We start from the raw sequence: 26,329 nt of genomic DNA, 5'->3' as shown, positions 1-26,329 counted from the left end.
CTGCCGGCACACTCTCCCGGGCTCATTCGTTGATCCCTCTTGCTGCTAGTGAGCCTGACACCGATGGTTCTTGCCCCCACCCCCACCCCCAGTCTATTTATCCTACCAGTGTACTCATTGCTGTCTTTCCCAGGCCTGATTTCTCATTCCGTGGGTCATCATCATAGCCACTACTTTCCACCCAAGTCGCCTTCCTCCTGTTTTTCTTTTTCATACTTGCCTGGTGAACCCCCAAACCTGCTTAGATCCAGGTCTTCATAAACTCAGTACTTTAAATGCAAAGAAAGCATTTTGATAAGGGTACTTCTGAACTCCCTTTCAAATTGGAATTCCTAAAACATGTCTAACTCAGCTTCCTGTTCTTAGCTGTATGGCTTGCTGAAGTCTTTTTTTTTGGCTGTGCTGGGTCTTCTTGCAAGGGGTGAAGAATTCTCTGGTTGTGGCACATGGGCCTAGTTGCCCTGAGGCATGTGGGACCTTAGTTCTCTACCAGGGATTGAAACTGCTTCCCCTCCATTGGAAGGAGGACTCCTTACCACTGGACCACCAGGGAGATCCCCTGAAGTCATTTTAGACAGGTGGATGTTGAGAAGCAGTGAAGGCATAGCTGAAGCATATTTTGCCATTGCAATTTTGCTAACTCAGCCTGTTTATTGATGTTTTTATTGTGTTACTGAATTCCTACTGTGTGTGTGTGCTAGATATTCCACAATTGATTGAGAGCCTATGGCCACGCTGGCTAACAGGTAGACAAACCCATAAGTCATTCAGCACAAAATGGTAAGGCAAAAAAATGCTCTAGCAGTGGGTACCAGGGAAGGGGCCGCAAAGTCAGCCCGGAGAGTTGACCTGGGCCTTGGGAGGAATAAGGAAGGAGAATTCCAGGTGGAGAAAACAGCATATACAGAAGTCCGACAAAGGATGAATCATCTGCTGTGTGGAAATGGGAAGGCAGTTTTGAGTGCCACAGCATGGAGATACCCTTACAGTAGCCATGAGGAGGGCCGGCCATTGCTGGGAACCAGCCGACAGCAGCCTCAGCAGCCTTCTGGGACACGAGAGGACATTTCTCTGTCAACGAGAGAGGGGGCTGCCCACGGGAGTTTTCATGCTGGATTGAGATAGGACCATCCTGTGTTTTAGAGACTGGAGGCAGGAGAACCATAGTTAGGAAGTGATTATCGTGGTACAGGGGAGATACACTCAGCCTGCTATAGGAGATTCACTCCATCAAAAAAATAAACAGAACTCACAAGGCCTTCTTGGAGGACCTACTGGATGCTATCCCCTGGGGATTCAAAGGTGAAGAAAAGGCTTTTTTTGTCCTTGAGCCTCTGCCAGGCAGTGAGGGGTAGGAGAGGCGGCAGACAAGTGTATATGCTGGAGAATGGTGGCACAGCAGCGTCGGCTCTGCAGCACCTGCTCTTGGGGTTGGCCGTGCACGGAACTGGGGGTGTGGGGGTGGGAAGGCCTGCTCACCCCTCACTCCTGAAGGATGCTCAGACCCCTGGCTCTTCCCCTTGGTTGTGCCTCCCACTCCTTGGTACCTTGTGCCCATCCCAGCCTGACTAGTCTTTCCCAGGGCCAGTTTCAGTGGATGCTTCTAAGTCACAAGATTTCCTTAGTCTGGTATCCAAACTCTTAAATGGAAACAGTCCTCACTGTGCCCCCAGCCAGCTGTTCTAGCTGCTCATCTCAGATGCCTGTGTGCTCCAGTGAACCGGAGTATTTATTTTCACCACACTGTCACTAATGTCTTGCTTCATCCCTTTGTTCACATTGCTCCATCCTCCTGGAATGTCTTTCTACCCTATTTCCTAAATGTGAAAGCAGTGGGCATCTCGAAGACCCCGTCTAAATGCCCCGAGATTTTCTCCAACAGGACGTCAGTGGTCCCCTTGCTGGCCCCAGACCTGAGAGAGCCCTTCTCTCCCTGGGTCACCTCAGCATGTTGTCTTTACCTCTCCCGTGGCGCTTTCCATCATTCTGTGTCGTATTATAAACAGCTGGGTGTTTTTCCTCTGGACTCTCCCTCCTTAAAGATGAGGACCAGGTTTCTTCAATGCTGTGATGACATTTTGCCTTTAGTAGGTTCATAAGAATGTCTGGTGCACGGAAAATGAAGATTGGGCTATACTCACAGACAGCCCTGCCTGAAGCCGGGTTGTCTGACTTTCATTGTGTGTAGGAACCAGTGTTTGTTACTTGCATCTTCAAGATAAACGACCTAAAATCCTTATTAAGTCCTTACCAGGTGTTAGGCAGAATGCTAAGTACCAGAGTTCCAGGGTTGATAAAGACAAGCAGGTTGTCTCAGGAAGCTTCAATTCTGCAGGAGGGGAGGGGAGGGGGCGGACAGCAAGTGAGTAGGGTCAGCAGGGGGCAGTGCTGGGAGCCACGTGGGGTGCTGGAGGGTGACTCTGGGTCATCGTCGGAGAAGCTGTTCTGAGGAAGGAAGGACGAGAGGGCCCCACAGTGGGCATCTCCCTAGGTGGGCACGCTTGCCTGGCTAGACAGGGATGGAAGATGGCAGGGGGAGGATTGGGCCTTCTGATGGGACTAGATCCCTAGGTGACCAGGGCAGGTGTCCCCTCTCAGACCTAGAGATGATCCCCCTGACCTCTGCTGGGTTTCATTTGCACAGAAACACATCATCCATGGCCTTCTCCCTGCAGCCAGCATCGCACCGAAGCCTGCTGTGCCCCGCACACCCCCTCCGCGCAGCCCCAACCCCTCTCCAGAGAGACCAAGGTGAGTCAGGTGAGCAGGCACTGAGGTTGCCCCTAAGCTCAGCCACCAAGTGCTGGGTCCTGGAGCTGTTAAACGGGTAAGAAAATCAAAAGTAGAATGATTAGGATCATGCCCTTTGAAATGCTCTCCTGGTTCCATAATGAAGCGCTTCATATGGTTTGTCCATGGGCTCATGGTCTGTGGACCATCAGGTTTGTGGAGTTCTCACATTTCCCGCCAGACTTCTTTGTCCATGGGATTCTCCAGGCAAAAATACTGGAGTGGGTTGCCATTTCCTCCTCCAAAGCAAATTTTCAAAATAGAAAACACTAAAGCCCAAACATTTAGGTGGAGAGTATGTTAAAAAGTATTTAAACTATGTACATAATTTTCTTCTTAAACTCAAGTCTGCCTTTCAAAAGAACTGCTTTGCAGGAAGAAAGGAGAAGCAAGTTCACTTGCCAAAGCCTGGGATTCCCCTTCTTCTGGTGCTCCTGTCACACCAGAGAATGGACTTTCTTTTGTACTTAAGGCCCCTTCCTGTGTTCTCTTAAGATTTTGGACACAGAAGAATTTTAGATGATTATTTATTCATAAAATACGTGGATGTGTGGCTTTAAGGGTAGTACCTTTTTAGTGTTCTTTGAAACTGGAAATATTGTATGCCTCCTGGTGGCTCAGACGGTAAAGCATCTGCCTACAATGCCTACCATGTGGGAGACCTGGGTTCAATCCCTTGGTCAGGAAGATCTCCTGGAGAAGGAAATGGCAACCCACTCCAGTATTTTTGCCTGGAAAATCCCATGGATGGTGGAACCTGGTAGGCTACAGTCCATGGGGTCGCAAAGAGTCGGACACGACTGAGCGACTTCACTCCCCCTCACTCCCTGATAATAAACACTTCAAAGTATTTTTGTGCTAAATCGCATCAGTCATGTCCGACTCTTTTGCAACCCCATGGACTATAGCTCGCCAGGCTCCTCTGTCCAGGGATTTTCCAGGCAAGAATCCTGGAGTGGGTTGCCATGCCCTTTTCCCGGAGATACTCCCGACACGGGGATCAACCCTCATCTCTTATGTCTCTTGTATTGGCAGGCGGGTTCTTTACCACTAGTACTACCTGGGAAGCGAAGTATTTTTAGTGTTTGTTTTTTTCTTCAGTGCAATCTTGATAACAAGAATAGCCATTTATTAGTGTTTATTTTGTGCCAAGCATTCTGGTTAGTGCTTAAGAAGCCTTGTTTCATATCATCCTCTCAACAAACCTGGGAGAGAGGTCCTGTTGGCGGCTGTTTTGATTCAGGTGTTAGTCACTGATCTAGAGCCTCGTGGTTAGTGGGTGGTGGCATTGCTGCGATGGTTTGTAGGTTTGTCTGGCTCTTAACTTTTTGTGTGAACAACCCTTAAGTTGTGTCCGTAGAACCTAAATGTTTCTGGAGACTTCCCTGGTGGTCCAGTGTCTAAGACTCTGTGCTCCCAATGCAGGGGGCCCAGGTTCAATCCCTAGTCAGAGAACTGGATCCTACATTTTGTAACTAAGACGTGGCACAGCCAAATGAAAGCAAAAAAAAGAACTTAAATGTTTATGTAGCAGCTGTATTGTGGCCAGTGTGCTGTAGACTCATTAGAAAATCTCTATTGTCTCCTATGTTTTCCAAAAATATATTTCTGAATTGTAATTTTTTATAAGTCCCAAATAATCAACATGGTTTTGATAAATTTGGGCTATTTCTAGATAATTTTTTTCCTGAAAACTAACATTCAAATTAATGTTATCCCACTGGCATGATTCCAGTTTGCACCTAGCATAACAGTGTCAGTTCAGTTCAGTCTCTCAGTCGTGTCCGACTCTTTGCGACCCCATGAATCGCGGCACGCCAGGCCTCCCTGTTCATCACCAATTCCCAGAGTTAACTCAGACTCACGTCCATCAAGTCAGTGATGCCATCCAGCCTCTGTCGTCCCCTTCTCCTCCTGCCCCCAATCCCTCCCAGCATCAGGGTCTTTTCCAATGAGTCAACTCTTCGCATGAGGTGGCCAAAGTACTGGAGTTGCAGCTTTAGCATCATTCCTTCCAAAGAAATCCCAGGGCTGATCTCCTTCAGAATGGGCTGGTTGGATCTCCTTGCAGTTTAAGGGACTCTCAAGAGTCTTCTCCAACACCACAGTTCAAAAGCATCAAGTCTTCAGCATTCAGCTTTCTTCACAGTCCAACTCTCACATCCATACATGACCACTGGAAAAACCCTAGCCTTGACTAGACGGACCTTTGTTGGCAAAGTAATGTCTGCTTTTCAATAGAATTTAGGATTTCCTCCTTCCCATCCTTTGCTGCTGTTGTTACACATTTTATTCTGTATGTTATAAATCCCAAAGCATATTGTTCTTCTTATTTCTGCTTTAGACAGTCTTTTATCTTTTTTTAAAGCAATTTTATGGTATAATGGACGTATAATCTTAGGTATTTAAAAGGAATACTTTGATAAGTTTTGATGTGTGTTTATACCCGTGAGACCATCGCCGTCACTATCAAGATAATTACTGTACCTGTCTTCCCCTCCAGTTTCCTTGTGCCCCTCTGTAATTCCTCCCTCCCGCTCTCTCACTTCCCACATGTCAGCCCCACCCTCCCAGGCAGCTATCCACCTGCTTTCTGTCTCCATAGATTAGTCTACATTTTCTAGTATTTTATAGAATCGGAATTACACAAAACAATTATGCTGATTTCTCACACTCGGCATAATTATTTTGAGATTCATCCATACTGTTGTGAAAATCAGTAATGCATCCTTTTAATTGCTGAATGGCATTCCATTATGTGAATATGCAATTGTCTGTCCATTCACCTGTCTATTCAGCAACTGGTGGGCTGATTCTCTACTAGAAATAAAGCTGCTATGAATATTTGTGAATAAGTCTTTGGCCCTGTGCTTCATTTCTCTTGTGAAAGTATCTAGGAGTGGAATGACCGAATCATATAGTTGTTGTTCAGTCGCTAAGTTGTGTCTGACTCTTTACAACCCCATTGACTGTAGCACCCCAGGCTCCTCTGCCCTCCACTATTTCTTGGAATTTTCTCAAATTCATGTCCACTGAGTCAGTAATGCTGTCTAACCATCTCATCCTCTGCCGCCCCCTTCTACTTTGGCCTTTCTTCTTTCCCAACAGGGTCTTTTCCAGTGAGTCAGCTCTTCATATCAGGTGGTCAAACTATTGGAGCTTTAGCTTCAGCATCAGTCCTTCCAGTGAATATTCAGGGTTGATTTCTTTTAGGATTGACTGGTTTGATCTCCTTGCAGTCCAAGGGCCTATTGAGTCTTCTCCAACAGCACAATTCAAAAATATCCCTTCTTTGCCACTCAGCCTTCTTTATGATCCAACTGTCACATCCGTACATGACTACTGGAAAGACCATAGCTTTGACTATATGGACCTTTGTCAGCAAAGTGATGTCTCTGCTTTTTAATAGGCTGACTAGGTTGGTCATAACTTTCCTTCCAAGGAGACAGTGTCTTTTAATTTCATGGCTGCAGTCACCATCTGCAGTGATTTTAGAGCCCAGAAAATAAAATCTGCCACTATTTCCGCTTTTCCCCCTTCTATTTGCCATGAAGTGATAAGTGATGGGACTGGATGCCATGATCTTTGTTTTTTGAATGTTGACTTTCAAGCCAGCTTTTTCACTTTCATCTTTCACACTCATCAGGAGGCTCTTTAGTTCCTCTTCACTTTCTGCCGTTAAAGTGGTATCAGCTGCATATCTGAGGTTGTTGGTATTTCTGTCAGCAATCTTGATTCCAACTTGTGATTCGTCCAGCCTGGCATTTCACATGATGTACTCTGCATAAAAGTTAAATAATCAGGATGGCAATATCCAGCCTTGACGTACTCCTTTCCCAATTTGGAACCGGTCGGTTGTCCCATGTCCAGTTCTAGCTGTTCCTTCTCAACCTGCACACAGGTTTCTTAGGAGATAGGTAAGGTCTGATATTCTCATCTCTTGAAGAATTTTCCACAGTTTGGTGTGATTCACACAGCCAAAAGATTTAGCGTAGTCAGGATATATTTAACCTATTAAGAAACTGCCAAACTGTTTCCCTAATTATTATTCTATGTATAGTCCTACCAGCACAGTGTGTTTCCATTTCTTTATATCCTTACCAACACTTGGTTTGGTCTGGTGTTGGTAAGGATTTGACGATTAGGTATTAGTTCTCGTTCATGTTGACTGTATAGAGATTTTTTATAATCTTTTAAAAAAACATTTATTTATTTGGCTGCACAGGGTCTTCATTGCATCGTATGGGATCTTTCGTTGTGGTGCACGGACTCTGTAGTTGTGGCACTCGGCACGTGGGCTTAGTTGCCCTGTGGCGTGTGGGGTCTTCATGACCTGACCAAGGATAGAACCTGTGTCCCCTGCGTTGCAAGGTGGATTCTTAACTACTGGACCACCAGGAAAGTCCCCTGTTCGTAGGTTTTTGCAGGCGGTGACAGATGCATAGGTAACAATGTCCAGAGCTTGTTTGGTGAATCTTTATCTTCATTACGCCTTCTGGACAACCGCACTGATAAAGTATAGGACATTCCTTATCCCTTTGGCCCAGACAGTTCTGTTGAGCCTGGAGTCGATGTGCACATCTGTATAGTTCCTGTCAACTTCCTGGAAAATTCCTGGATCTCTTCAACAGTTCCCAGGCCACCTTTCTTGAAGCTGGTTTCCTGGATGTGCTTGTGAATGCTGGTGGGTTACTCTCTGGTCGCCACCTCGTTGATGGCAGACTGGCCTCTTCTTCTCGCCATCTCTCTTTGTGGGAGCCGTTTTGCCAGGTCCAGGTTGAAGGGATTATCTTGGCCAATCTTTTGACTTTTGGACACTCTAATAGGTGTGTGGTGGTATCCTTATGTTTCTGTTTTGTATTTCTCTACTAACTAATGGTGTTGAGCATCTTTTGATGTGCTCATTTGCCCTTGTATAACTTTCTTGGTAAAGTATCTGTTAACATCTTTTGCCCACTTGAAAAAATTGAATTGTTTTCCTATTCAGTTCCATTCGGTTGTTCAGTCGTGTCCAATTCTTTGTGACCCCATGGACTACAGCACGCCAGGCTTCCCTGTCCATCACCAACTCCCAGAGCTTGCTCAAACTCATGTCCATCGAGTCAGTGATGCCATCCAAGCATCTCATCCTCTTTCGTCCCCTTCTCCTCCTGCCCTCAATCTTTGCCAGCATTAGGGTCTTTTCCAGTGAGTCATCTCTTCTTATCAGGTGGCCAAACTATTGGCGCTTCAGCTTCAGCATCAGTCCTTCCAATGAATATTCAGGATTGATTTCCTTTAGGATTGACTGTTACTGAATATAAAATAGGTTCTTTATCAAATACGTGATTTGCAAATATTTTCTTCTCATCTGTGGCTCGTCTTTTCATTTTCTTAACAGTTTTGCAGAGAGCAGAAATTCTTCATGTTTATGAAGTTCAACTTGTCAACTCTTTCTTTTATAGATCAAGATTTCAGTACCATATCTAAGAAATATTTGCCTACCCAAGGTCATAAAGCATTTTTTCCTATAGCTTCTTCTAGAGGTTTTATACTTTTAGCCTTTACATTTAGGTCTATGATGCATTTTGAGTTAATTTTTGCATATGGTGTGCAAGGTATGGATTCAAGTTCACTTTTTTAAAAAATATAATTCCATTGTGTTTATTTATTTTAAAGAATGTTTTTATTTACTTATTTATTTTTGGCTGCACTGGGTCTTCGTTTCAGCAGACAGGATCATTTTTTGTTGCAGCGTGCAGGCTTCTCTAGCTGTGGCACATGCAGGAGTCAGCTCCAGAGCACGTGGGCTAGTAGTTGCAGTTCAAGGGCTTAGATGCCTGGGGGCATGTGGAATCTTAGTTCCCCAACCAGGGATTGAACCTTCATCCCCTGCATTGGAAGATGGATTCTTAACCCCTGGACCGCCAGGGAAGTCTTTTTTGCATGTGGGTGGCCAGCTGTTCTAGCACCATTTGATGGAAGTTATTTATTGGGCAGGTAACTAACTACACCAAAACTTGGCAGCTTTTTTTTTTTTTTTCCTGCCACGCCGAGCAGCTTGTGGGATCTTAGTTCCCTGAATAGGGATTGAACCCAGGTCCTTAGCAGTGATTGTGAGGAGTCCTAACCACTGAATTGCTAGGGAATTCCTAAAACGTAGTGACTTAAAACATGAAACAATCCCTTTTTTAATCTCACATCTTACTATTTTCTTTTTTCCCTCCCTATGTTTCTTTTTGGTTATTTTCTATTGTTTTACCTTCAGGTTTCACTCATTTTTATGCAATATGTAACCTAACTGTTAACCCCATCTGGTGTAATTTCCATCTCCTGAAGTTCAGGTCTATTTAATAATATTCCATGTCCCTGCTTAGCTTTTTGAACATATGAAACACAATTATAAAAACTGTCTTAATGTCTGTCTCTGCTGCTTCTAATGTGAGTTCAGTTCTGGATGGGTTTTGATCGATTATTCTCTTCATTTTAGGTCATGTTTTTCTGTCTGCATGTCTGGTTATCTTTGATTGCATGCTAGACACTGTTGTGAGTTTCACCTTGCTGAGTGCTGGATATTTTTGTATTCCTGTAAGTCTACTTGAATTTTGTTCTGGGATACAATGGAATTACTTGGAACTGATCTTTTGGGTCTTGCTTTTCTGCCTTGTTAGGCAGGGTCAGAGCAGTGTTCAGTCTCGGGCTGTTCATTCTCCTCTGCTTTTGAAGTGCTGTACCCGGTGTCCCATGAATTGCAGTGTTTTCCCATCTGTCTGGTGGGAACAGGCGCTGTCCTCAGCTGTGTGTAAGCATCAGGCGCTGTTCCTCCCATCCTCCTGGATGGGTCTCCCCTGGCCCTGGGCAGTGTCCTTGCATTCACGCACCAAGGAGCATTTTGCTGAGCTCTCAGTGGGGCCTCTTGCGGGTTTATGGAGTTCTCTCAGTTCAGCTCTCTCCTCTCTGGAACTCTGTCCTGCAGATTCTATCTGCCCTGTTGTTCCCTGACTCTCCACTCCATTCCCACAACTCAAGAGAGTCTGTCCAGCTCCATCTCATTTCCTTCTCTCTGTGCTGTAACCTAGACATTCTCTCAGGCAGTAAGCTGGGATAATTAATTGTTTATTTTGATTTTTCACGTGGGAGGGTAAACCTATTATTCTGTCTTTCCTATATTATAGGGCTTCCCTGGTGGCTCAGATGGTAAAGAATCTTCCTGCAATGCAGGAGATTCAGATTTGATCCCTGGGTTGGAAAGATCCCCTGGAGAAAGGAATGGCTGCCCACTCCAGTATTCTTGCATGGAGAATTGCACGGGCAGAGGAGCCTGCCTGGCAGGCTATAGTCTGCATGGGGTTGCAAAGAGTCAGATACGACTGAGTGACTAACACTTTCACACTTTCCTGTGTTATAGTTTTGAATAATTTGCAAGACTGTCAAATTCCTTTTCCTTTCTTTTATATCTTTTTATTTCTCTTTTTTTTTCCATTCCGATCTTTCATTCTAATAGGAACACTACCTGAATATAGACTGCTTGGATCACAGACCTGGTTTCATCTTCCATTAACTGGGAAAGCTTAGAGAAGTCATTTAATGTCTGTTGAAAATGGAGATGACAAATTATCTATTCATGCAGTTGTTGTGGGAATGAAGTGATGGCACACAGCCGGCTGACTGCAGGCATGTAGTCAGTGGATATGCTCTGAACACTGTAGAGCTGAAAGAAACCTTGATTAAGTCACGTGTCCTGTTGTTCAGCCTTCAGCTTGAGGGTTCATGTCTCACTGACTCACTGGGGTGATTCTGTCCACAGATCTGCTCTGGCCGCAGCCATTCTATCGACAACACTTACTGGCCGGACCGTTGCCATTCCTCAGCCTCGCCGGAGAGCCCACTCTGAGAGCGACATGACCTCCATGGAAAAAGACAGTTTGATCGAGCCCTACGCCACTACCTCAGAGCTGAGGCATCAGTAAGGATGGCTTCCTCTCAGGGCAGAGGGGGAGCAGCTCTGCGTGGGGGTGTGTGTGGGTGTGTGTGTGTGTGCATGCGGTTGTGACTAGAGCTTAGCATGCAGGTTTTTAACACCAGTGTCAAAGAAATAGTGTCCTGGAACATTAATCAGTTTTGTTGCTGCTGCTAAGTCACGCCAGTCATGTCCGACTCTGTGCGACCCCATAGACGGCAGCCCACCAGGCTCCCCCGTCGCTGGGATTCTCCAGGCAAGAACACTGGAGTGGGTTGCCATTTCCTTCTCCAGTGCATTAAAGGAAAAGTGAAAGTGAAGTCACTCAGTCGTGTCTGACTCTTAGCGACCCCATGGACTAGCCTACCAGGCTCCTCTGTCCATGGGATTTCCCAGGCAAGAATATTGGAGTGGGTTGCCATTGCCTTCTCTCAGTCAGTCTTGAATTGTATCCAAATTTTCCCCAGAGTGGATCTTGTTAAATTATAGCTTATGAAGACACTGGTTGCTTTCATGGCAGCACCGAGACCATGAATTCACTGCTTTTAGCCATAACCGAAAGTTGTCAGTCACAACTTCTCATGAGTGTCCTCTCTGAACAGTCACACTGTTGAATTTACCTTTGTTGATGCCTGTACTGTAACCATTCTTCTTTAACATCATTTTCTCTCTTGCTTGAGCTGGGTTAGTGCTGACATAGGGCTAAGGATCAGGAAGGTTTCCTCCCGAGGGAGGAGGCACTGGGGAAGAGCTGTGGGATGTACAGGAACCAGCTGGGAATGGCCTGAGGGCTGGGAGTTGGTCAGCATGGTGCAGTTCAGTTCAGTCGCTTAGTCATGTCTGACTCTTTGAGACCCCATGAATCGTAGCACACCAGGCCTCCCTGTCCATCACCAGCTCCCGGAGTTTACTTAAACTCATGTTGATTGAGTCGGCGATGCCATCCAGCCATCTCATCCTCTGTCGTCCCCTTCTCCTCCTGCCCCCAATCCCTCCCAGCATCAGAGTCTTTTCCAATGAGTCAACTCTTTGCATGAGGTGGCCAAAGTACTGGAGTTTCAGCTTCAACATCAGTCCTTCCAATGAACACCCAGGACTGATCTCATTTAGAATGAACTGGTTGGATCTCCTTGCAGTCCAAGGAACTCTCAAGAGTCTTCTCCAACACCACAGTTCAAAAGCATCAATTCTTCAGCACGCTTCTTCACAGTCTTCTTCAGCAGTGACTTTCTTCACAGTCCCACTCTCACATCCATACATGACCACTGGAAAAACCATAGCCTTGACTAGACGGACCTTTGTTGGCAAAGTAATGTTTCTGCTTTTTAATATGTTATCCAGGTTGGTCATAACTTTCCTTCCAAGGAGTAAGCATCTTTTAATTTCATGGCTGCAGTCACCATCTGCAGTGATTTTGGAGCCCCCCAAAATAAAGTCTGACACTGCTTCCACTGTTTCCCCATCTACTTCCCATGAAGTGATGGGACCAGATGCCATGATCTTCATTTTCTGAATGTTGAGCTTTAAGCCAACCTTTTCACTCTCCTCTTTCACCTTCATCAAGAGGCTCTTCAGCTCCTCTTCACTTTCTGCCATAAGGGTGGTGTCATCTGCATATCTGAGGTTATTGATATTTCTCCCGGCAGTCTTGATTCCAGCTTGTGCTTCTTCCAGCCCAGCATTTCTCATGATGTACTCTGCATGTAAGTTAAATAAACAGGGTGACAATATACAGCCTTGATGTACTCCTGGAGTAACAGGCAAATTTGGCTTTGGAGTTCAGAATGAAGCATGGTGCAGGGATGAGCTTTTTAGACAGAGAAGAGGGAGTAGGATACACGTGAGCATCTGAAGGGGAGGATTTTTGTGGCTGGGAGGAGTCAGGTGAGGTGGGGAGTCATCTGAGATGGTGCTGGAGAAGTGGGCAGGCTTAGGGGACCTTTGGCGTCCTGTTCCAAGGTTTGGAGTCTCTCCGAGGAGCAGTGAGAAGATGCTTTAAGAGCTCGTGGGGTTGGAGTGGGGATTACATCACCACATTTGACTTTTATCTGCCGTGTGTATTCAATTTTGATATTTGAGGGCTTTTTTTTTTTTTTTTAAACATACCAAGAAATTCTATATTTTTTATGTAGTAATAAGTATGATTGTTTATAGTTCTGACATTATTATCCATTCTAGAAAGATTTTCCTTATTGCTGCGTTATACAAATGCTCACATATTTCCTTCTAGGATGTTGGTGGTTTAGTTGCTAAGTCGTGTCTGACTCTTTCAACCCCATGGACTGTAGCCCGCCAGGCTCCTCTGTCCATGAGATTTTCCTGGCAAGAATACTGGAGTGGGTTGCCATTTCCTCCTCCAGGGGATCTTCCAGACCCAGGCATTGAACCCGGGTCTCCTGAATCGCAGATGGATTCCGGTATTGCAGGTGGATTCTTTACTGATTGAGCTACACTTATGGAGAAGGAAATGGCAACCCACTCCAGTGTTCTTGCCTGAAGAATCCTAGGGATGGGGGAGCCTGGTGGGCTGCCATCTCTGGGGTTGCACAGAGTCGGACACGACTGAAGCTATTTAACAGTAGCAGCAGGATGTGTTTATACTTTTGGTTTTTGCATTTTAATCTTGATTCCGTTTTTGAGATGTTTGAGTATAGCCTGTTTTTCTCCTGCTGAAAATTTATACTTTGGCTGAATAAGAGCTGAAGATGAGGAAGTGATTCTGAAATTCTCTGAAAAGAATAATCACATAAGACTGTAAAAGGGTATCTGGAAGGGAAGAATGTTGACTCAGGGAAGGCTGCGTTAGCCCCATCATATTTTAAGACATATTGAAGTAGTTAAAGGAGTGTTGGATCAGCGATAAGAGGTACACAAGAATGCCCTGAGGTGAGCCTAGTGTTTGCAGGGATATTGAAACTCTAATAGAGGCAGCCCCACAGATCAAAGGGAAAGGACAGGATTCAACAGTTTATTCATTAGCAGCATTAGAAAAAAAATCAGGTTTCAGCCTTGCGTAATTCATGCACCAAAACATTCCTATTGAATGAAATTCCTATACGTAGAAATGTCACGAAGTCCTATATCCAGTCTAATCCAACCTTTCAGAAGGAGATGACTACTGTTTACTTCTGAGCTAAGAATTTGGAAGGTTAAAAAAAAAATTTTAGTTTTAAATCATCTGTATATTAAAAAAATTTACATAGCCAAAATAAAATCAACAGAATTGGGAAAATATTTCTAGTAAATACAAAGTCAGAGTTTTAATTTTTGTAGGTGGAAAAGTTCATTTCAAATTGGAATGGATGTGCTAGAATCTGAGTAGATGAAGGGACAAAGGACATGAGCAGACAATTCACAATAGAAGAACCAAGACTCACACACAAATGTATGGAAAAGCACCCAGTCTCAGTAAGAAATGCACATTTTTGCAGTGAGGTTTACATTCTTTGGACTTCCCTTGTGGCTCAGCTGGTAAAGAATCTGCATGCAATGCAGGAGACCTGGGTTCGATTCCTGGGTTGGGAAGATCCCCTGGAGAAGGAAAAGGCTACCTACTCCAGAATTCTGGCCTGGAGAATTCCATGGGCTGTACAGTCCATGGGATTGCAAAGAGTCAGACACAACTGAGCGAGTTTCACTTCACTTAGATTCTTTTGGCAAGTTTTAGACAATTATTACTGATGTAGTCACAGGTTGGGGAAGTGATTCCATGGGGATGCATGTGGACCTGTGAAATGTTCATACTGCTCGACTCTGGCCTTTCTCTATGTGGTTGTTTTATGGGATGAATCTTCAATACAGAAGAGATTGTACGTTGATGTTCATTGCAGAGCTGTTTGTGTTGGTAAAACCTGCGGGGGAGGGAACCTAAGTAAGGGGAATCGCTGACTAAACTGATGTATCTACTCGAGTCTGACTTTAAAGACTTATTAACAAGGAGGCAAATTGTATATGTATACAGTGATTATAACTGTAAAAATCTAGGTGAAAAACTGGAAAGAAATTCTACCAGTGTACAAAGAGATGGAACAGCGGATGGTTTCACACTTTAGCTGCTGCCTGTTTTGTCGTGTGGTCCCAGTACGTCACAGGGGGACTTGGAGGCGGTGTATTTACTACATGTATATAAACCAGTGTGAGGTGTTAAGTGGCTTGGTCTTTATCTTGATCTTGAATATTCTAATACAGACCACACTGGCAGAATGAAACGGGAAGAAGATCTTCTCTGCCATCCTTTGAAATGCTGGGCTATGAGGAGGACGAGGACACTGACTCGCACCTGTCGTCCAGCCGCAGGCAGTCTGGAGACACCAGCGCTCGCAAGGAAGAGGGAAGTCTCAGCAACGCCACGTATGCCACGCCACACAGAAACCAGGTGCTTGCCGCCTTCCAGCGTTTCTTCTACACCCTGACATTAACTCACAGGAAAGTGTGCCGAGTGCATTAGAAAATAGGTCCCTTTTCTCTCTTTGGCTGTTAATGGCTTGTTGTTTGGGAGCTTATTTTTTATTATTGGTCCAGTCTCATTTTCTACCTTATTAGGCTAAAATTTAAAACTCTTTCCTTTATCTTTCAATACAAGTCCTTCAGAAACAGAAACATCTTCACATCTTTAACATAGATTGCCATCGGATGCTAGTCATCCTGCTCTTTCCTTTGTGACCCTATGGACTATAGCCTGCCAGGCTCCTCTGTCCATGGGGATTCTCCAGGCAAGAATCCTGGAGCAGGTTGCCATGCCCTCCTCCAGGGGATCTTCGCAACCCAGGGATCAAACCCAGGTCTCCTGCACTGCAGGCAGATTCTTTACTGTCTGAGCCACCAGGGAAGCCCAAGAATACTGGAGTGGGTAGCCTATCCCTTCTCCAGGGGAACTTCCCGACCCAGGACTTGAACCAGAGTCTCCTGCATTGCAGGTGGATTCTTTACCAGCTGAGCTACTCAGGAAGCCCAAAATTTAAAACTCCTTCCTTTATCTTTCAAGACAAATTTTTCAGAAACAGAGAAACATCTTCCTGTCTTTAACATGGGTTTCCATCCACTGCTAGTCATCCTGCTCTGTCCTTTGACTGCCCCCTCCCTGAGCTGATTTTCCTGTCACTTTTCCATATGTGTACGTTTCAGTGTTTCTTCAGACTCATGCCTGACAAGGAGCATCATCACATGTCTCTCCACAGTAGCTGACATTCTTAGGGTGCATGTGTGAGTGTCTAGTTCAAGCTCTTACATACGCTCATCTCTAGCTGTCTGGGTGACATAGGTTCTATTTCAGCCCTGTAGGGGGCTTCCCTGGTGGCTCAGATGGTAAAGAGTCTGCTTGCATTGTGGGAGACCCGGGTTTGATCCCTGGGTCAGGAAGATGCCCTAGAGAAGGAAATGGCAACCCACTCCAGTATTCTTGCCTGGAAAATTCCATGGACAGAGAAGCCTGGTGGGCTACAGTCCATGGGGTTGCAAAGAGTCAGACCCGACTGAGTGACTTCACTTCACATGTTGGGGAGCCGAGATACGTCTCTGGTTGAAGGAGCCTGGTTCTCCACCATTGCCCACACGTCCTGGTTTAAACTCTTGTGTTCCCAGGGTTTTGAAAGTGGGATAGCACCATTTCTTTAATGGCAAAAGACAACACCGTAATTCCTTTTTCCTTTCTCTTTTTTTTCTTTTTCACCATCACTATAACATGTTACTTGTAGTGACTCTACTTAAAGACTTGCAATGTCAAACTATGTTCATATTGATTTTATTTCTATTGATTATCCTCCCTACTTTGAATTACATTTTAGATGGTCTTAGGGAAATTATTTTGTGGAATGCTTATGTATTTCAGAAACTAACCATCACTTTCTAGCATATACAGGCTTTAACATGCAGAGTTAGGTTTCTCCACAGCAAAGAGCCCTGGATAGGCAGACAGGTGCCAAGAGCCTAAAAAGGTCTCCCCCAGGGCTCTGAAAGGCCTGTGTGAGCACCCACCAGCCCTCAAGGCTGCACACTTCCTGGCTGGTATTTTGGACCCAGGCTATAGGTAGAGCTGTAGCACTCAACTCTTCTGGACATGTGATAGGAAAATTGGGAGTGAAGCTTGCTACCACATTGACCTGAGTGGAGAGAGAGAATAGTGCCCTCCACAAGCTCCTTTGTTTGTTTGTTTTCCTTTGTTGTTAATGAAACATACAATTTTATTTTTCAGGCCACTGTGTCTTGGTGGCTCAAGGACCCATGTACAGTACAGAAATTTGTTTTAAAAATTTAAAAAGTAGAGCAAGGCAACGAACAGTATCAAGGATTAGGGAGGAGGCGGAGGGGCTGTGGGAGTGGGAGTTGGCACCACCATTGTTGGGGGGAACTGTTTGACGCCGTCTATTAAAGCTGAACAGGTGCATTTTCCATAGCCAGGCACCCCCACAGTTGAGGTATAGAACATAATGTAACTCATTAGTGTTCTCATTCTCCAGGATGAGCAAGTACTGACATCTTATCTTTTTTTTTTTTTGCTTCCAATTTTTAGTAAAAGAAAACTATGGTTAGGGTTGAAATCTTTGTCTCCCATCTGCTTCATCCCTGGAAGGCCATCTCCTCCTGGATTTGGGATGTGTTCTGGAAGTCTGTTTTTATTCTTTTGCTGCAAATAAGTATCCGGAAACAAATGTGTTACTATATGTATATATATTTAATTGTGCAAAGGTCACCATACAGGAACCCATCTTTCCTCCTCTCAGCTTTGTAGTTTTTTGAGTTGCATACACATTATTTATCTGCTCACCTACTGGTGAACATTTAGATTATTCTGTTGCACACTTGATATGTGTACCCCAGTGGGTGTTGCCAAAATGTCCTCCAAAGGAGTAGTTCCCACTTGCCTTCCCAGCAGCAGTGTGTGGGTGCAGGTCTGCACCTTTGGGCACATGCCAGCCAAGAGGAAAGCCTTTCCGCAGTGCAGCCCAGGGGCGGAGCCAGAGGTGGAGTGTTAGTAAGTGATTGCGGTTGAAAGGTCTCATCATAACCTGCAGAGGAACGAATGAAAGGGCCCTGAAGCTGGAAAGGGATTTGTTTCCCACAGTCTCAGGATTAGTACCTCAAGGGGAAGAAGACACATTGACTTTTTCTGAGCATTTGATATCTTCCCTGGTGGCTCAGTCGGTAAAGAATCAGCCCATAACACAGGAGACCTGGGTTCGATCCCTGGGTCGGGAAGATTCCCCTGGAGAAGGGAATGACAACCTACTCCCGTATTCTTACTTGGAGAATTCCATGGACAGAGGAGCCTAGCAGGCCACAGTCCTTGGAGTCACAGAGAGTTGGACATGGCCGAGTGGCTAACACACACACACGTGCACAGGCAGCTCACACATGCCATTTCGTTTACTTCACACCTGTGTGGGTACGTGTGAGAGAGAACAGGATAAGTGACTTGCCCAGGGTCATCCAGCCCACCACCCAGTGGCAGAGGCAGGATTCAGATCAGGACAACCCGTTTCTCCTGTTTAGAATCAGAGTTTGTGTTGACAGTCCTTGAGCCTCTCAAGACTGTTAGCTAGACGTAAAGATTGTTGTTTGTTTTTGAGGATTAAAATACATATCTTTGAAGAAAATGGGTGTTTGGTGCATAAAAAACCACTGTTTAATCACTAGATGGCGCTAGCAGTGAAGGAGACACTGCCTTCAGTGCAGTTTAGTTCAGTTGCTCAGTCGTGTTCCACTCTTTGCGACCCCATGAATTACAGCACGTCAGGCCTCCCTGTCCATTTAGTTCTGTTTTTTTAAGTATTATTTTTACTGTAGACACTTGCTTCTTATTTGCTCCTTAGTTTTACTATAAGCATTTTGTAATCTCAGGTAAATAATTTATGCGTTTATTCTTTTCAATCAAAACTAGTAAGATAAGGACACAGACCAGCCCACGTCAGGCAGTTTGGGTATAAGTCTCTGCCTCACGCCTCTCTCTGTGTTTCAGGGTAGTTTGGGCAAACATCTTCGTGCGAAGTGTGTACCTGCCTAGCAGTGGCCTAGCAAATGGAAAGCAAATGGCCTAGCAATGGAAAGCAAGTCTTGTTTTCAGCAGTTTTCTTGTTGGTGCCACAAAAAGTAAGGCTGGAGGGGAAGCGGGCTGTGTGAATGTGTGGTCAGTTTGCACGGTACGAGAGCCCAGCAACAAGAGCAGTGCTGGGACATTCAGAAACCCAGGTCCAAGTCCCGGCTTCTCTGCTTCCCAGGTTTATGACTTGGGAAGTCAGATAACCTCCCTGTGCCTCAGCGCCTCCATCCTGTAAAGGACTGTCAGCGTGGACAGTGTCTTTGGGTCGGTAAATAATTTGACACCTATTTGTCCAGCATCTGATGAGTACCAGGCATGTACTAGGTGCTGGAGAATCAGTACAAGGCTCCCTAGTCCCACAGTTAAGTTAATCCATTAGAATTATGATGAGTGTTACAAAGGAAGGGTACTTGGTCGCGTGGGACCATATATAACCTTTCTGAGACGACCGCCGAGAGTAACAGCAGAGAAGGGGTTACAGCCTTTCTTCTCTCATTTGAGGTCACTTGATTTTTCTGCCTGATAACTTTTGTAGGTTCATCTTTATCCTTTGAAGTTCAGTAATTTCACTAGGATTAACAGTGGTGTTTATTATTTTCTGTCCTTTTTTCCTGAAATTTAGTTTACATAATTCCGAAGACACGGATTTTCCACCTCCCTTTTTTTATTTTCTGGGAAATATTTTCCTCCCCTCTTATTTTATCTTTGACTGGTTTCATCGTTGGTTCATTCCGTTCTCCTTTGGGAACATGAGACATGCGTTTGTTGGGTCTCCTTTATTTGTCTTCCATGTCTGGTATCTTTTCTCTAATCCCTTGTCCCTCCATTCTCTTCTCAGCATCACTTTGTGTGATTTCCTCTGTGTACCCTCATCCCTCTCAGCGCCTTGTCACTGTGTTTTATGGCTTCTTGGCAACCACTCCAGTATCCTTGCCTGGAAAATTTCATGGACAGAGGAACCTGGCACACTACAGTCCATGGGGTTGTGAAGGGACAGACATGACTGAGCAACTGAGCATGCATACAGTATAACTTTTACCTTTGTATTTATTTCATTTTGCCTTTTGCTTGTTTGAGTTCTGCTCATTTATGTCACACGTTTTTCTGTGGCCTCATCACTTTTTTTTTTCCTGCAAAAATATTTTTGTTTGTTTATTGGGCTGCGCTGGGTCTTCGTTGTGGCACAAGGGATCTTGAGTTGGGGCATGTGGGATCTAGGTCCCTGACCGGGGATGAACCCGGGCCCCCTGCATTGGGAGTGTGGAGTCTTAGCCACTGGACCACCAGGAAGTCCTGCATTATCACTTTTCTTGATCTCCTGGATCTCTTCTTTTATTCCTCATGTCAGTCTGTGCTGTATCTAGCGTCTATGAGAGTACAGAGTTGGATTCTGGAGGGTAAAGGAGGGCTCTCTCAGCATCTCCCTTCAGCCTCGCCCGCTCTCCCATCTGCCCCGTGGGAATGACTGTATGTCTCCTGGGACCGTCACATCCTTGCTGTCAGTGCACCCATCAGAGGATCACTTTGAACCTTTGTACCTGTGACACTTTGTGACTGTCAGAGCGTCTGCATTTCTGAAGTCTGAGGAGGTTTGGCAGCTTCTGACATTTTCCCTTTCTTCCAAATTTCATAGGTTTGGTATCTGTTTTCTGGCCATTGAATAAGCTTTCTTTCTTTCTTTTCATTGATTTTAGTAGGTTTTAAGTGAGGAGAGTGTAGTCTGAATACCTGCTGAAATGAAGTGAAAGTCTCTCAGTCATGTCTGACTCTTTGTGACCCCATGGGCTTATATAGTCCATGGAATTCTCCAGGCCAGAATACTGGAGTGGGTAGCCTTTCCCTTCTCCAGGGGATCTTCCCAACCTAGGGATCGAACCCAGGCCTCCCACACTGCAGGCGGATTCTTTACCAGCTGAGCCACCAGGGAAGCCCAAAATGCCTGCTACCATTTTCCAATAGAATCACTGATAAGATGTTATTAGAGCTCCTCTGTCACACATTCTTGCTATTGGTGCGTTTGTGGATTTGCAGAACATTTTGTCATAAAATACCATATATTCATTCATTTGTTCATTTATTCATCCAACCAACTACCCACAGACAGGTATGTGAATATCTGCCATATGCTTGGGTCCAGAGAGGAATCATTCATGCAGGTGTGAACCATTTATCTCTAGAAACTTCTGGAGACCAAGGAATAGTGGGGACTCTTGCTGCTGCTCTTGAGGATTAGGAGTTTCCCCGTTCTCTCTGCAGTTTTTAACTTTTAGTTTCTTTAAGATTTTCTCTTACCCAAGTATACATGAATTTCCATGTCTTATAAAAAAGTTTGATGCTGCTTTTAAGCAAACACCACCCCTAACCCCTGCCGTCCCATCCCTCCTCTTCTCTCCAGGACAGGCCTCTGTGGTCACTTTGTGTCTATATCATCTTCTTGCCTCCAAATAATCAAATAGACAGAAGGTTTAGATAATGGACATTTAACTCTCACACAACAAAGTGAAAAGGTAGGCGATTCCAAAATTGTTTCAGCTGCGTATTGAACACAGGAGCCTGAAATTCCCTTGGCCTGCTCTTTGTGATCACCAGAGGCAGCCAGTTCTTCCCGCAGAAGAAGGAAGCGGGGCATGGTCCTTCAGGCAGTGCTGTGTTGATGACGGGGAACGTTTTTTCCAGAGGCCCGCCAGCAGGATGCTCACTGGTCACATGCCCATCCCTTGACAGGTTACTGGCTGAAGAGAGAAGGATTACTGTGATTCGAGCCTACTTGCACCAAACAAAATTGGGATTCTCTCAGCAAGGTAGAAAGAGGGCCACTGACTGCTGAGTGGGCGGGGCTGAGGTGCCTGCAGTCTCCCTGTCTGCATTTACACATACACATCCGCACGGTTAGTGTGTATGCGTGCAGATCACTGACTCTGCTCTAGCAATGTGAGCACCTCTGTATTAGCTTGAATCCCGCTGGTGACAGTAGAAGGCCAGGAGAACAGATCAGGCACCAAGCTGTCACTCCCGCCGATTCCAAAAGCTGCTCAGAATGCACCCTGCCACCTTCTAGCAGTGAGGTCTCCTCCATACAGCAGTGAGGAAGCATGGATCACAAACGTTTGTTTCATTCCCTGTAACATGCCGCACCAGGGGAGGTCCAGCATGTTGTAGACCTATAGAGGTCCCACTGCAGGCCCGCAGGCCCCTCCACCTTACAGATCAGAGCTGCCTGCGGCCCCACCCCGACCGAGTTACCTGGGTTCTCTGCACAGTCTGACCACACTCTTGCCTGGACTTCACCCCGGGGTGGAGCCAGCTGGACCCCTCTGTTGCTCCACCGGTCGTGTCTGTTTAGTGTGTCTTTGTGGTGGGGCTCCAACGTTGGCATCACTGATCTGAGGAGAGGCTCCTGGGAAGGTGCCAGCTCTGTCTGGGGCTGGACCCTCTGCGTCCCCAGGGTCACCAGCACTGGCTCTACAGTCGGCTCAGCCCACAGTCACGGGATCTAGACACTGAGGCGCCCTTGCTGTGCTGCCAGGTTCCCAATACTGTGCTTTCACCTCCGGGTGAGAAGAGATCCCCCAGGCTAACGTTTGAACTGTGTAGGTGTGAGATCAGGGAGGATGTATTATTTTACATCTGATTACATTTTTAGGTGTGTACAAATTTCAAATCTTACCTCCCTGGTAAATTGAACAGTTTGTCACTATAAAGTGACCCTCTGTATCTCTGAAAATGTGATCTGCCTTAAAGTCTTTTTCATCTGACGTTCTCCATCTTTCTTTGATATTTGTACGGTCTGTTTCTTCCTATCCTTTAATTTTAACCTTCCTGCATCCTTATGTTTAGCTGTGTTTTATAAACAGCATCTAGTTGTTTTTTCTTTACGTTTACCAAGATATAATTCACATATTAAATCATACTATTCATCCATTTACAGTGTACAATTTGGGACTTCTCTGGTGGTCCAGCGGTTAAGACTCTGCTTCCAATGCAGGGATGAGGGTTTGATCCCTGATCGGGGAGCCAAGATTCCACATGTTGCACAACACCACCACCCCCCCCCCAAAAAAAAGGTTTATAATTCAATGCAGTATATAGTTTTTGTTAACCAAATTTGACAAAATTTTCCTTTGTCTTTTTACTAGAGCTTTTGGTTCTTTTATGTTTAATGTATTCATGGGTATATTTGGGTTTAAATCTGTCATTTCTGTGTTTCCTGCTTGTCCTATTGCTCTGTATCTTTTTTCTTGTTCATTCTTTTGAATTGATGGATTTTTTAGTTCTATTTCTTTCCCTCAACTAGCTTAAGTTATACTAGCTTCTCCCCCCCACCAATAATCACCCTGTAAATTCTAGCATGTACATTTTACTCTTTAAAATCCTAGTTAGCGTCCTCCCCAGGAGGAGAATGAAGGCGCTTAGGCCAAGGCTGCAGACGGATGTGGGAAAGGCCACTCCTGGCCACTGGGATGGCAGCACTGTGGATGGGGCGCCTGGCTTCCACCTCTCTCCCTTCAGCACCCAGACAACTTTTCTTTTAGTTACTCAGGTGATTTTCACACTCTGAAGTATTTGGTACTTTTAACAATGCTTTGCATTAAAACTTTAGAGTGTTTCTAGAATGTTGTCACAAATTCTTTAGGCTTATTTATCGATGTATTATATATACACAAGAGACACATAAGCTGTAACTTTACAGCTCAGTGAATTTTTGCAAAGTAGCCTCCACCCAGATTAAAAGAAGAAGAAGAATACTGCTAGACTGCCAAAGTCCTCTGTGACTGAGAAGAGTCATTGCTCCCCCAGAGTTAACCACTGCCCTGACTCCAAGAGCAGGTTAGATCTTAGAAAAATCACCTTAGATTAGTTTTGTACTTCACTGGTGGCTCAGATGGTAAAGAATCTGCCAGCAATACAGGAGACCTGGGTTTGATCCCTAGGTCAGAAGATTCCCCTGGAGGAGGGCATGGCAACCCACTCCAGTATTCTTGCCTGGAGAATCCCATGGATAGGGGAGCCTGGTGGGCTACAGTCCATGGGGTCGCAAAGAATTTGGACACAACTGAGCAGCTAAGCACACAGCACATTCTAGAGATTCTGTGACTTTCATCATACATTTTGTATGCTTTGGAGTGTTTGAGAGCCTTCTGTCATTGTGTGGAAGTTGTTGGTTCATTCTTATTGTTGTGTGATATCCCATGGGACAGCTGTAACATCCAGTAACTTATTTACTCTACTAAGGGTAGATATTTGGTTGTTTCCAGTTTGGAGCTTTTAGGAAGAGTGCTCTATGAACATTCATGTGTGGTGGGTATGTACCACTCGTATATACTGATGAGTGGTGTATGTGTAATCATAAGGCATAAGCAGCCATAAGGTACTATCAGCCATTGTACAAGTAGATACTAACAAGCAGTTTTCCATAATAGGGTATCGTTATGATGGTATTTGGGCTTCCCTTGGTGGCTCAGCTAGTAAAGAATCAGCCTGCAATGCAGGAGACCTGGGTTCGAACCCTGGGTTGGGAAGATCCCCTGGAGAAGGGAACAGCTACCCACTGTAGCATTCTGGCCTGGAGAATTCCACGGACTGTATAGTCCATGGGGTCGAAAAGAGTCAGACACGAATGAGCGACTTTCACTTTCACTTTTCATGATAGTATTTGAGTCGCCTTAGCATTTCATACTTCCTAAATAAAAGTGAGTAGCTTAATATACCTTTGACAGGGTAAACAAGGCAGATGGTCCCTAGGAGCTAAAAGCTTAAGAGATTCATTTCTTTTTAATTTCTTCAATGATGAGTAGAGTGGGAGACCTTTCTGCAGCTCTGAGCCATGTCACCCCAGAGCCCTCTACCCCCAGCCTGGTGGGCCTGTGAGCCTTAGTTTTTGGCCCTGAAATGCCCCTTCTTGTGGGCATCTTGCTGGTCAATGCTGCCCCCTTCCCAGCCATGGGGATGGAACGTCCATGGCCTGCAGCACAGCACAGCTAAGCCAGGCTGATCACATAAGCAGGATTTTACGAAGAGTCAGAATAGTGGAAGGGAAGCCACCCAGGGAGCACCAGCCTCAGCTTATTGTACAAGACCTGGTTCTCTGCTCTTCCCTGAGGGCAGCCTCTGTCCTCACACCCCCCCTCTCCCAGAGCTCTGCCAGTGAGGCAGCCTCCTGCTCATCGGGGTGGTCCCAGACCCGGCTCACAGGTCTGTGGGGGGCAGCTCTACCATTCGTGACCCTGCAAGGGAGTTTTTCACAGATAGTGATGGGGGGAGAGTCCCATTCCATCAGGAAACACTCACAGTGGCCTCCTAGCCAGCAAGCGTAATGGGCCCCGATCCCCAACAGTTGCCTTGGTGAGGGTTCTCACGGGGCAGGTCGGCAGCTCTTGCCCCATGTAGAGGTGAACAACACAGCATCAGCACCAGGGCACGGTGGTACTGGGTGCTGCACAGAGCAGGCTGGAGGCAGCTCCTTTTCCTGAGTTGGTCCCTGGCAGGAATGGGGAAGCCAGGTGCCCAGGTAGCATGGGGTGGGATGCGGTGCAGCATAGCTGTGAAGGTCTCTGTGGCTTAGGCCAGGAGTCCCCAACTCCCGGGCTGCGGACTATCCTGTTAGGAACTGGGCTGCACAGCAGAAGGTGAGCGGTGGGTGGGCAAGTGAAACCTCATCTGCTGCTCCCGTGGCTTGCATTACTGCCCGAACCATCCCCAGCCCCCCACCTCCATCTGTGGAAAGACTGTCTTCCATGAAATCAGTCCCTGGTGCCAAAATGTTTGGGGACCGCTGGCTTAAGCATAATTTGGATGGCACTGCCTTTGCCGTTGGGCTTTTCCTGAGGGACCCACGGGTGTAGCCCTTTTATGTCTTGGAGGGGAGGTAGCAGTGGAGAGGGTATCGAATAAGACAGCTGAGTTTGTTGGGAGGAAGTTTATACAGAAGTGCTTACCACGTGTTGTTCCTCTGTCTTCGATAACAAAAAGGTTCCATCGTCACACGGGGTGGACACTGAAGATGAGGAAAGTATTTCTGAACAAGATGGGTTTCCAGGCTCACCTATTCCACCAGAGAATACACAAGGAAAAGGTAAAAAAAAAAATTGTTTTTAAAACATTTCACGTAAAAGCATTTTATGGCCATAAATATTGGTTCATTTGGAGGAACATATAACCATTGCACCTCCGTACCGTGGTTCCATGATTTTAAGTGAGAATATCCCTGAGCTTTGTTCTTCCTGGGATACAGTGAAAATGACTGCGTGGGTGTTTGGTTGTCTTTAATGCATAAGGCCTTCACTTTGGAGTCCATTTTGCCATTCTGTCAGTCGTGAGAGGATCTCTGGGGGAGCATCGGGACTCAGGCTCTGAAGCTCCACGTGCTCCTTCCTCTCTGCACCCATGACCAGTGCCATGCGGGACGGGCGCGCAGTGAGCTCCTCGGGCTGGCTGAGTGAGCTTGTCTGTCTTGTTCACCAGGCTGGCTCTAGGGCCCGGAGCAGGGCTTGGCCCACGGCTGCCTGTCACTTCAGGTGATTTGGGTGAATGAACGCATGGATATATTTATAATACAGCTTTGGAAC

At 45.7% G+C, this 26,329-nt stretch overlaps 1 protein-coding gene across 35 annotated transcripts in view; it reads left to right on the top strand.

Annotated features, from left to right (window-relative positions):
- CEP89 (centrosomal protein 89) overlaps nt 1-26,329 on the top strand; it is an 86,299-nt gene that overhangs the window by 693 nt on the left and 59,277 nt on the right. For 21 of the 35 annotated variants that reach the window (XR_015145741.1, XR_015145739.1, XR_015145736.1 and 18 more), the window contains exons 2-5: nt 2,645-2,751; nt 10,577-10,735; nt 14,918-15,104; nt 25,734-25,836. Coding sequence is in view for 18 of the 35 variants with exons in the window: in XM_086351734.1 (XP_086207860.1) it covers nt 2,645-2,751; nt 10,577-10,735; nt 14,918-15,104; nt 25,734-25,836 (556 nt within the window). In the remaining 17 variants the exon portion in view is untranslated. Of the gene's footprint in view, nt 1-2,644; nt 2,752-10,576; nt 10,736-14,917; nt 15,105-18,683; nt 18,815-25,733; nt 25,837-26,329 lie in introns of those variants that run through there. The other 14 variants (XR_015145750.1, XR_015145748.1, XR_015145749.1 and 11 more) reach the window with 4 other exon arrangements.

The sequence above is a fragment of the Bos grunniens genome, chromosome 18 (assembly GCF_055505025.1).
Source record: "Bos grunniens cultivar Pamir isolate PY7600 chromosome 18, Bosgru_T2T1.0, whole genome shotgun sequence".
In the NCBI taxonomy this organism is placed as follows: Eukaryota; Metazoa; Chordata; class Mammalia; order Artiodactyla; family Bovidae; genus Bos; species Bos grunniens.
This window is presented reverse-complemented; position numbering and strand designations above follow the sequence as displayed.